This window comes from Gallinula chloropus (assembly GCF_964237585.1).
Source record: "Gallinula chloropus genome assembly, chromosome: 4".
Taxonomy (NCBI): domain Eukaryota; kingdom Metazoa; phylum Chordata; class Aves; order Gruiformes; family Rallidae; genus Gallinula; species Gallinula chloropus.
Genome location: NC_140088.1, coordinates 42,436,514 through 42,449,025, shown reverse-complemented (window position 1 = coordinate 42,449,025; position 12,512 = coordinate 42,436,514). Strand labels below are relative to the sequence as shown.

Below are 12,512 nucleotides of genomic sequence, written 5' to 3'. Positions count from 1 at the left end.
CTTGTGTACATCCAACGTACTTCAGAGCTCTTGGACATGACAAACATAGGTGTACAATGGATGAACATAAACTGCACAGCACTGCACTTAGTTCCAACCCTACTGCACTTTAAACATCACAAGCAGCCCACCAATCCTTGGCGGTTCAGTGCCTGCTCCCACAAGCAGCCAAACCAAAACGACTGTTGCAGCAAGTGCTGCTATTTGTTCACAGCATCTTTCCTAAAGCTGCTAAAATACACAAGAACACATGCTTCCCTCCACCCATGCTGCAACAGGCTAGTACAGAAAAAACTGCAGCCACAAATGAGCAAACCAGCACTGGATAAAAAGAAGAATTTCCCATTACATAGGAAACAAGGAAACCGGCAACCGTGTTATATAACATCCTCGGTTCATTTATTTGGATAAATGTAATTGAAGTGTGATACAACTTTTTAATTATAGAAGTGTAATAAAAATAAAGTCTTTGTTGCTTCAGTCTTCAAGTTGGAATCACAACTTATTCCAACTGGGATTTTCCAGCTACTGCTGAGGTGCACTGGCACATCATTTAGATCCGTCTTTCCTAAAACAAAAATAAAATACAATTGCACAGGGATTTTGCCAGTTGGAAAATAAGGCAATAGAGAGATCGTGTTTATTGTTCCTCACAGCAAGACTTTAATTTGATTTTTCTCAGCTAGTCGTCTCATGTAACCCAAACCCATCTTTCTTACCTTCCCCACATCATGTGAAAGACAGCAGAATCAGATTTTGTCAGTCTCCTCATCCCACTGCAAAAGCATCCAAACAGTACTCTCAATTCTAGACCAGCTTTTTGTACTCTTGTGTGTGTGTTTACATAGAGAAATCCAAGGGCTTACAAGCTTTTGGATATTGACAGTTATCAACAGTTAAATCTACCATTTGAATTTGGTATTTCCCAAAGTCATATGCACAGTGTTTTCACTGAAGGCTGTAGGTCTGCTGCATGTCCTTCACTGAAAGCGTTATCAAGAGGGACCGTGGATCCTTTCTGTTTTTCCGGACTGTGATCTTTCCTCTCAGGGCCTCTCCTGCAAAAGCAAACAGGAAATTACTACTCTTACATTCCTGAATCACGCACAGTAACAGCCAAGGTGCATGCACACCCTTACACTGCATGAGCAGCTGTTCCAAATTCATCAGAATTAAACAAATCTACAAAGGTTCCTTGGTGTTTTCAAAGGTGTCCTAACCAACCACCTTGACAACAAATGTTAAGTCCAGCTGACTGCAGTTCAACCTTGTGAGTTGCTGAGTTATGTCTGATGGACGCTTTACTTATCAGATGACCCCCCCCACCAAAGAGCTGATGATATGCTACTTTTTTACTTGTGATAGAACAAACACAGTGTATTGCTTCATTTCATTGAATCATTACAGAACATGTCTCTGGTTGAGGTGGATCTGCCCGTCACTGCTTAGCATTTCCAGGCACACACAAGTTTCTGTTGGACAGCTACCAAGCATCATGGTACTAGTTGCCCCCTGCCCCAATTACAAATATTAACTCGTTTTTTCATGAAGTGATATACAACATCTTTAAATTCTTGAGCATAGATTTCTGACCAGGAAGTAAGCAAAGTTAGCAGTAACACATAAGTATGAAAAAGCAAAATCACTATACCCTAAAACTTAATATTGAATTATTCCTTTGCCAAGCTCTGATCTAAATGCATCACTACCATGAACTCTGAATAAAACCAAGTAACCACAGTGCTTCCCAATGCACACACCACGTGATTCCTATTTGCACTGCATTTCATTTAAGCTCTGAGGTAATACTTTGCTTTACAAACTATCAGGCTTTCTTGACAATACCACTTGGCATGTATGGGCTTTTGCTAAAACCAGAAAGAACACTGCGACACAGAAGGGAAGAGTTGAGAGACACGGTGCCCCAAGGTAGAGGCACAGCTCTCACTTCCAGTGTTACTAAACTTAAGGAAAAGCTTTCCTCCTAGGGAAATCCCTATCTAACCTTTTGTCCTAGCCTTGTTGATTAAGCCTGGTTCCATTCCAACAGCAGATACAGTTCCACAGCACGTCAAGTTTTTCCATATTTATTCCTTGCATAATTCAAAGGTCCCTTCTAGCTTGTAAAAGTATGCTTAGTTTCTGAAATAAATGCAGAGAAAAATGAAACCTGCTGTGCCAGCTTAGGAACTTGTGTATCCTAAGAGAAGTTTTATTTTTCACACACAAGATAACAGATTATTTGTGGCTCTGTAAATCCAATTTCACAATCTAACAGTCCATTTTACTGTCGTGCAAACATACTCAATGGGTAAGATCTGAAAAGCCTATACAGCTATGCAACACCCAGCAACTCAATACAGGACTAAACAAAGGGACAATGAGTCCATTTCTCTACAGGCACATTGATCCCAACCTCCCCCCCAGCTCCGGCCCCCCAACTATGATCCTTACAAGAAGCTATCAGAAAACTATTTTGCAGGTTCTAAGAGCTCCATGAACTGACTCATGCTACATAAATTCCAAGACAGACTTACAAATTTGTATCCATGACAAAAAAGCACACAAACTGAAATCCAACTAGCCACAGGGTTTACCGTTTGCTTACTTGAAAGCTTTATTTAAAAAGCACTTCTTTAAGATTAAGCTTTCAACAAGGTTCTTGATTTCCAGATATTTATGGAGCTCTTTTAATTAACAATATTCATATTGTTGAGTATTAAGCACCAATTTACTGAGGTAGTGGTACAGGAGGATATTAAAATTATTTTCTTATTAGCTTTCATCTGCTCCCTCCAGCTCCCATCCCACACCCCAACAATACACCTGCAAATTCTGTGTTCTCTGGCCAGTGCCATAAGATTCTTCCAAGACTTGTGTACCCAACTGGGAAAACAAGGGGGTACCAAAACCCTCAGATCCTTCCAGAGCAAAGGTATGGGGTTGAGTGTCATAAATTTTCCTAAATCATAAAACACCTGACGTTTGGGCTGTATCATCCCCACTACATACTGGGGAAAGGTTAATAAATGTCCAAAATTAGTGTGTCTCTGTTAACCTAGTACTTGAATAATTAGTCTCATGACTTTTTTCATGGAAAGAGGAAAAAAAAAAAAGATGTAAACTTCTTTGCAAATGCATTTTTTTGTTGTTGTTGATATGGACCTACATGACTGAATATCTAATATTACACATGAAAAGACGACTTTTAAAACATCTGTGCTTGAAGTATTTCTGTACACGCTTAAAATTGATGTGTGTATGGTGAAGAATGGATTCCATATATGAAGGCCTGAAGCCAGAAGGTATCAGCATCCCTTTAAGTGTAAACTAGGAGATCTGTATGTTTTTTGAACTGTATGTATTGTGCATCAGAGATTGCTTCAAACTCTGATTAGCGCAGGAGCTATTTCAGACTTGTCACATACAATCACAGCTACTTCATGATTTTGAAAAGAGCTGGAGATACAACGCAGAAGCCAAACCCAAATACCTCCAGGTTAGTGCTTGATATTTTATTTGAAGGCATGGACTGCAGAGAGGCAGAAGGCATATTTAATTTTTAAATCAGTGTGTAAAGTTTTGTAAAGTAACACCTTATTTATGTTAGAAAAAATAAAAAAACCTTTAAGACTTTTTAGTCTTCATTTTAATGAGCTTACCAAGGGGATACCTTTTAAATTTCACTGTGCTTTTGTGAAGGTTGCTGCTTGCAATTGCTAGATAAAAAACTAATACCAGTTTACTTTCCATCCTTAATAAGACCCATGTTATATTTGTAAATTTAAGTTGTATTTGTAAATATTTAGTGAGCTCATTCACTGAGCCACTTCATACCTTCCTTTTAAAACCACAAGAGCTGTATCTAAACATGTATTTCTACTGAACACATTATAAGAGGGCACGATGGCCCCATCTGGAGTCCTGTGTCCAGATCTGGGGCCCCAATACAAGAAAGATGTAGAACTGTTGGAGAGTGGTCAGAGGAGGCCACGAAGATGATCAGAGGGCTGGAGCACCTCCCCTACGAAGAGAGGCTGGGGGAGCTTGGCTTGTTCAGCCTGGAGAGGAGAAGGCTGCGGGGGGACCTCATTGCAGCCTTCCAGTGCCTGAAGGGAGCAGAGAAACAGGAGGGGAATCAACTTTTTAAAAGGGCAGACAATGGCAGGACAAGGGGGATGGATTGAAGCTGAAGGAAGCAAGGTTTAGATTAGTTATGAGGGGAAAGTTTTTTACAGAAAGAGTGGTGAGGTGCTGGAACAGGCTACCCAGAGAGGTGGTGGGTGCCCCCTCCCTGAGGGTGTTCAAGGCCAGGTTGGATGGGGCCCTGGGCATCCTTGTGTAGCTCCAGGCCTGGAGGTTGGTGTCCCTGCCTGTGGCAGGGGGGTTGGAGCTCTGTGATCCTTGGGGTCCCTCACAACCATGCTATTCTATGATGGCCATCCAGAGCCGGAAACTCTCTGCCTTCTGTTAGGCCTCCCTTGTCCCACTCACCTTCATCCCTCACACCAGCCACATCCGCTGTTAATACTTTTCTCTCTCACTGGATCCAAAGAATTTCCCAACTGTTCACTTCTTACTGTGACTTTAAAAGTCATTGTTTACATTCCATAAATAAGCTGGAATTTTCAATATTCTTATTGCAAAAACAAAGAGAAAGAGCGTGTAGAAAAACTAAGCCTGTCAAATTCACTAAGATTTTTAGAATTCTCCATTTGGCACAATTTTCAGTTGCATCCACGCTCAACTAACACAAGATCCACGTTAAAAAAGATGCAGGACATTCTGTCAAAGGCTCCAGTATAAGCATTGAAAGAAAGCTTTTCCAAGAGAATTACTGTGGTACAAAAGATAAAAAAATCCCTGTATTCTTTGATAACTTTGTAATCTAAAAAAAAAAAAAAAAAAAGGAGTTAGTTGGAGATCCCACTTCAGTTCCTGTGCAGCTTTACTATTAGGGCACAAATGACTGACACAATTTTACCAAGAATTACAAAAATGGTGTCACAGAGTATTTAAACAGAGAGAAATTTGCCCATGGAAGGACAAGGTAAGGAAAAAAAAGAGCATTGTAGCTTCTCTCCAGCTAGGAAATTTAATCTAGTTTGAACACACAGATTTTTAGAACTGCTGCAAAATGAATTATTTGATGTCATCCTATGACAACAACTTTTAACACATTCAGAAAGACTAAAGAGCCTCCAAGAACTAACATTCCATTATTTAAATTAACCCATACTTCAATCTTGCCATTTAAAACATTAGTACAAAACAAGAAATGAAGTAAAAATTAGATTTAATTCCATGAATTCTAGCTGACTTGATAGAACAGAACCCTCAGATTCTGTCTGCAAAGGTGGTTAATGAAACAAAACATTCCATTTTTCTCAGCTATTTCCTATACAGTATTACATCTGCCTTTCTAAACAGTCGCTTCTGAGAGCCGAAGCAAACAACAGCAGCGCAACCAAGTAACAGAAAGGCAGTTCTGAACCATTAATCAATGTCATGCAGATAGAAAATGACTGATGTTTTTTCACCATTCTCCTGTCCTGTGAGCTGCCTGGAGGAACCAGTCTCCGGGACTCAGCTGCATCACCTTGCTCTTATCACGCTCAGTTGAATGCAAGTAAACCGCACAGTGCCATTGCAGTTTGATTAGGACAAAACTGAATCCATTACCACCTCCCTCCTGCATTTTTATTATCCCTTGGGGAGTCCTGAAATTTTTCCCAAAGAGAAAAAAATCACAACCAAAAGGCCAAAGGAGGTGATCCTCCCCCTCTACTCTGCCCTGGTCAGGTCCCACCTGGAGTATTGCATCCAGTTCTGGGCTCCCTGATATAAAAATGACAGGGATCTCCTGGAAAGAGTCCAGTGGAGGCTATGAAGGTGATTAAGGGCCTGGAGCATCTCCCCTATGAGGAAAGGCTGAGTGACCTGGGACTGGTTCAGCCTTGAGAAAAGAAGACTAAGAGGGCACCTTATTAATGTTTATAAATATCTGAAGTGTGGGACACAGGGGGAAATGGCCAGCCTCTTCTCAGTGGTCTGTGGAGACAGGACAAGGGGCAGTGGCCTCAAATTGGAGCACAGGAAGTTCTGCACCATTATGGGGAAGAACTTTTTCCCAGTGAGGGTGACAGAGCCCTGGGACGGCCTGCCCAGGGGGGTGTGGAGTCTCCTTCTCTGGAGATGTTCAAGCCCTCTCTGGACACAGACCTGTGTGACCTGTCCTAGGGACCTTGCTTTGGCAGGGGGTTGGACCCAATGAGGTCCCTTACAACCCCTATGGTTCTGTGAAAATCCCAAAACAATTCAGCATTGCGCTGCACAATCTTGCTAGCAGAGGGAAAAATGGATCCCTCAGTCCACGCTGCCAAATACACAGGCGTGATTATATGGTGTACACGCTGTACGTGTGCTCTGAACAACCACAACAGTTTATTTTGGTTCTCTTACTCTGAGTGAAAAAGCAATTGCACCTCCCACTTATGCCTGTGCAACACAGTAATACATGGAGCAAGCCTGCAGTTTGTGAGCCAAGATGGCTCTCAGTGCAAGAGCCTGACCACCAACAGCGTTCAGGCCCAACCAAACATGTTTCTTCAGTCTGTAACTTGATTAACCTGAAAGGATTTGACCAAACCCCAAGATTTTATGCAGTTTCCTGCACAGATATCCATAACATCCATTTAAAGCTCAAAATGAGCCACGGCAAGGAACTTGCAACGTGAAGAACTACCTTGACTTTCAATACAACTTGGTGTCCCCTCCCTCTCCAATTATGAAAATACTGAGTTACTGAAGGTAGCCAGCAACCAAAATCTTTCAGGCTTCCTTCTTCTCTTCCCGTGGAAGAGCTTTATGAAATGAACAGTGAGATAATTCAGAGCATTGCACTCAAAGCACTCCCTATTCTGATCCCTGCAATTTAAGAACATTACAAAAGATCTCACTGGAATTGTTTCAAAGACAGCTGCTAGCAAACTGCAGTGGATTTGGGCCAAAGACACCTTAGCTACTGAGCTGCTGGTGAGAAGTATCTTTACAAATCCCCTACACTGCAATAGCCACAAGCTTCTAAGTGGTGTCATAGGTGCCATCACAGTTACACAACAGTAAGCTCCGACACTGCTCTTCACAGTAAGATTGTCCTTGCCTGAGGCTGACAATTTAAACGCTATCTAGTTTTCCACTCCAGTTGAGACTAGCAGAACCTGCTACCTTATATGCCAGACTGAGGTCTACCACACAACTGACAAAAGCAAGTCTTTTGCATTACTCTGGAAGAGTCGTCTAGAAAGCTGTTTCCATATTCCATTGATCTTCTGAAAACAAAAACAAGAACACGGAGAGAGAGAAACCATTTGTGGTGGGACCAGCAGCATTTCTCTTAAACTCTGTAACGTACCCTTAATCCCGCCATTCATCATCAACCACCACAGGGACCTGCAGCTGCACACAGACCTCCCATTTGGCCACTTATCTGACCAAATTCACCACATAAGGAGCACCAACGAGCAGTTTCTGTACTGAGCAATAACCACTGCCTTTCAGCATTATCCATCTGATCTGTGACACCCTTCTTCCACCAGCTGGTTACTTCAAAGAGCTAAGCAGCTGTTTATCAACTCTTCAGCTATTGTAGATGACACTAAGCTGGGAGGAAGTGTTGATCTGCCTGAGGGTAGGGAGGCTCTTCAGAGGGATCTGAACACACTGGACTGATGGGCTGAGACCAACGGGATGAGGTTTAACATGGCCAAGTGTAGAGTGCTGCACATGGGACATAACAACCCCATGCAGCACTACAGGCTTGGGGGAGACTGGCTGGAGAGCTGTCAGGAAGAGAAGGACCTGGGGGTGTTGGGTGACTGCAGGCTGAATATGAGCCAGCAGTGTGCCCAGGTGGCCCAGAAGGCCAATGGCATCCTGGCTCATATCAAAAATAGTGTGGCCAGTAGGTCTGAGGAGGTGATTGTGCCCCTGTACTTGGCATTGGTGAGGCCACACCTTGAGTGCTGTGTCCAGTTCTGGGCTCCTCACCATAAGAAGGACATCGAGGTCCTGCAGCGAGTCCGGAGAAGGGCAACCAGGCTGGGGAAGGAGCTGGAGGGCAAATCCTATGAGGAACAGCTGAGGGAGCTGGGGATGTTTAGCCTGGAGAAGAAGAGGCTGAGGGGAGACCTTATCACCACCTACAACTAACTGAAGGGAGGTTGTAGTGAAGTGGGTGATGGTCTCTTCAGCCAGGTGACAGGTGATAGGACAAGGGGAAATGGCCTCAAGCTGTGCCAGAGCAGGGACAGGTTAGATATTAGAAAAAAATTTTTACTGGTAGAGTTGTTGGGGCCTAGAACAGGCTGCCCAGGGAGGGGGCTGAGTCACCTTCCCTGGATGTGTTTAAAAAAAGGGTAGATGAGGTGCTCAGGGATATGGTTCAATATAGGATGGGAATGGTTGTACCTTGTGATCTTAAAGGTCTTTTCCAACCTTGTGATTCTGTGATTCAGCCTATTCTGAAACTATGTTGAGGTTCTGCCTTTTCCTTTCATTCACTGAGTATATTCTCTGAAGAGTTTTTGTACTAAATTGGCATCTTTCAACTCCCCACAACAAAATATGAGCAAGGCTGCTGCAAAGAAGTCTACACAGGCAATTAAGACAAGGCAGACTTGTATGTACGGCTGCCTAAGATAACAGAGATTCCCAAGACAGCTCAAATACCAGCAATATTTGCCACAGGGAACTGTTAGGCCAGCTACAGAGTCCTCCAAAATTCTGAGGAAGCTAGGCTGTCGCTGGTGTATGAGCCATATCCCCTTGCAGTCGCAGAGCTTGCAAAAAGGGCCAAAGAGAGAGAAGCACAAGAAATCCATTCAAGTTCTCCTGTCAAGGCACAGAACTTCTGTTACCTTTCAATGAGATAAAACAGCCATAGGAAGAGATTATCTCCATTTAGTGCCCGAAACACGCACTGAAGAGCCAGCAGGATAATTTCAAGCTTGCAGCTTTGGAAAAATACAGCTTAAGGCATTCAAAATTTAGTGTGACCTCAAAATCTTCGTTTTAACAACTACTAGATTTTAAAAGCAAGCATCCTTTTTGGAGGTATTCCTTGTAAGTAAGTGACAGCATTCTATAGACACCATGCTGCAGCTGTGGACAGGCAAAACAGACACTAAAAACTCAATTAGAAACCAAATTATCCAACTGGGATGCACAATATTCAAGTATTTCAGTACAAGATCAAAACATTCAGACAGATTAATTGTGCCAGTGTTGTTTTCCTGCTTGTAACAAAGCTCTCTAGGTAGACAAATAAACATTTTTTCTTTCAGTTTCTAAATTTACAAACAGCTACTCAATTATGGAGACTGGGGAGTTAAAGATAATCAAGGATTTTACAGGGGCTTAGTCATGTGAGTTGTACTTCAGTTTTGCTGTGCTAGCCCCTTTTAGCACCACAGAAAAACAAATCAAGGTTTTATTTCCACTGCAAGGCAATATCAAGAACACAATATGCTGGTTTATTGCTAATAGAATTTGCTCGCATAGAGATCTGGGCTTTAACTTAATGCAATGTTACTGAAGAGTCTGTGAGCCCTTTAAAATAATTTTTGTAAGCCTTTATTTAGTAAATGCTTGACACAACCAAATGAGAATGATATTCTGTATACAGTATTTGGCTGTGAAGCTTAGCAGGAATATTTCAACAAACAACAAAAGTAAAATACTTATGTTTGGACCATTAATAAGAAAAAGATACTGCTTTGGCATCTCAAATTCAATTTTCAAAATAAAGACATTTTCAAGCTATTACAAGGGCTGCTAAGTGAAGCCTTGTACTCTGCAGGGAGTCTACAATACAATACACTTTTGACTGAGAAAACACAGTATTTCTACCAATAGAATATCTGGCTTATTTTCCCAGTTTCTTTTATTTTACTGCTTCCTAAGCAGTTAAAGCATATCCAACACGCTGATGCTATTTTGTTTCACTTCACTGTACACCAGCTTCAAGTCTCTCCTCAAGGACTGTGAGGAGAAAAACTAGGTTTTCAGAATACATGAGTAGTAAGATAATATCACCCACTCAAGACATTGAATCCAAACCATATCAAGAGAAACTATCCATTAAAACTATACACAAAGCTGGCTACTGCAGTTAGGTATCGAGTGGAAATTCCTCAGCACATCAGAAGGATTCATTAGGAGCAACTTTTAATGCCTGAGTCCCCAGATCTCTGGAACTAGCTTAAACCTCTTCCATTTCACCCCAGAGAGTTTGCAAACACTGCAGGCCTAGTGCAGGCTGCGGCACAAAGGGCAGAGGAGGGGGCATCAGTTGCAAGTCCCATCCTTTGGTTTGGAATGGCCTGACTCTCTCATCATTGGAGATCAAAACATCCAGTCTTTTTTTTTCTGGCTGAAAAAATAGATGTGTTTTTACAATGAAAAACCTGGCATCACACAGCTGAGAACATTAGTTAGCTCACACTGCAGAACAAAATGATTTTGCCATGGCATAAAGCAGCCTTTCCCTGGTAAATACCCATCAGGCTCAGATCTCTGTAAGCTTAACCTCTTTTACAGGGCAAATCCACATACAACCAGTGCTTTATAACCACATCGAGCACATCTGCGAAAGCTACAAAGCATCCAACAGAGATTCACTATTTTACTCAGAAATAGAAATCTGAGGGAACCATCTTAGGGGGTTTTCTCCAACGGACAAAGAAGCACACTGCCCAGTCTGAAAGATGGTTTCAAAACAGAGAAACATTTTAAATGCATTTTATACCACCAAATTTCTATTTCATAACATATTAAAAACTGAAAGCAAATGCCACCATGGGTATACTGGTCAGATTATTGCAAGACTCAAATCATTAATTCTATTTATTCCCCAATATTTATCAAGGCCTTGTCCTGACTCAATGAATACATCTAGTCACAAGTGGGACTTTTTTTGCTCTGTCTCCTTGTGCCATATATACATTTCTTGTTCTAGGCATTTATATAGAGGACTGATGAATATTTGTAAACAGAGATGGACATAACAGCTGAATCCTTCAAATGATGCAAGAGTGTTTAAACTAATACAGTTAATGTTTTTCTTTGGTTAATTTACACTGAGAAAAGTCCATTTGGAGACACAAAAAAATGAAGGAGAAAGATCAAAGTCAGAGAGAATAATAAAAAACCCCCACCCTCAATTAAGCAACATTACTATGTAAGTATTAGGAAACACCTTCTGCCCTGATATCATCCATGACCAAGTATCCCACAAAAATTACAAAGGAAAAGGAAATGACATTAGAAGTTTGTCAGAACATTCCCTAACACTAGCAATGACAGGTAGAGATCCTAGATTAAGTGGTAATTTTTATATGATATAAAAACAGAATGGGTAAAAGGATGGGAAAGGGGGACTTAATTACAAAGAGGAGGAGACAGGTAGGAAAGAGAAGCACAGCTGTAGCAAGACTTGTTGGGGAATCACTGTGAGAACTACCAGCTACTAAAGAAAAAAGAAGAAGTTACAGCAAAAGTGATCATGAAGGTCAACTAGGTTGTGTTCACTGCTTCAAAGCACACTGTTTCTGCAGCTGTCTTCAGAAAGTCACTGCACCTAGATGAGAATTCTAGAGCCAGACACACCTCCCAGTAATTTCACACATTCGGTAAATGTCAAATGATCTATGTAATATTAAATAATGTGCATATTCCAACAAATGTCATTGCACTTCAAAAAATTTCACTTCACATTCTTTGACATTGAAGTTTAATGAGTTGCAGCAAGGAGACCTTAGCCAGCCTTTTCTAGTGAAGAGGCTCAACAGAACACATGTCAAGCACGAACACACCAATGCATACGTGCATCCCCAGAAACAACAGGACCTAAAAACATGCAAATAAAAAATATTTAAGAATATAAAGTCAAAGCCTGGCAGGAATTATTTGTCAGATAACATTTATCATAGTGGCTTTAGGAAATGAGCTCCTAGTAAAACACTGTCATGGCTGAGAGCTAGAAGGAACAACTGCAACAGTGCTTTAATTCGCTGCTTTCACCATTGCACATTCAGTATTCCATCTACCTCTGTACTTTATAGTACCTATAAGTCTCTTGACCTCAGTTTCTTTTACAGCAGCCATAGGGTTTTGTACATTTTCTCCCCACGTCTGGTCTATTTATAAACCATTCAGGTTGGGGGCATGTACTACCACAAATTTATTAACTGACCAGCAGAAAGAAGTCCTATTGTGAGGTTCTTCCCTTGGTCCCACTAGTCTGTACAGAAAAATGTCCCTCAAAGATGACTAATTCCCCACTGCGTAAGAGTTCAGCAGTGGTGAATAAATATCTAGTGGTTAAGTGGTCGAAACAAACAAAAACAAAAACCCAGCATAAAATTCTAACTATTCTATTTCCTTTGATTATAAAGGGACTAGGAGAGTCTGAAATAAAGTGTAGTTCTACAGGAAGAAAAGAGCAAGTCTTA

The 12,512-nt window shown here is 41.4% G+C and overlaps 1 protein-coding gene across 1 annotated transcript in view; it reads right to left on the bottom strand.

Moving 5' to 3' along the window:
* Positions 1-377: 377 nt before the first annotated feature.
* PRMT3 (protein arginine methyltransferase 3) overlaps positions 378-12,512 on the bottom strand; it is a 62,450-nt gene continuing 50,315 nt past the window's right edge. The window contains exon 16 of the mRNA XM_084264055.1: positions 378-1,058. Within this exon, the coding sequence (XP_084120181.1) occupies positions 949-1,058 (110 nt within the window). The 3' untranslated portion in view covers positions 378-948. The remainder of the gene's footprint in view (positions 1,059-12,512) is intronic.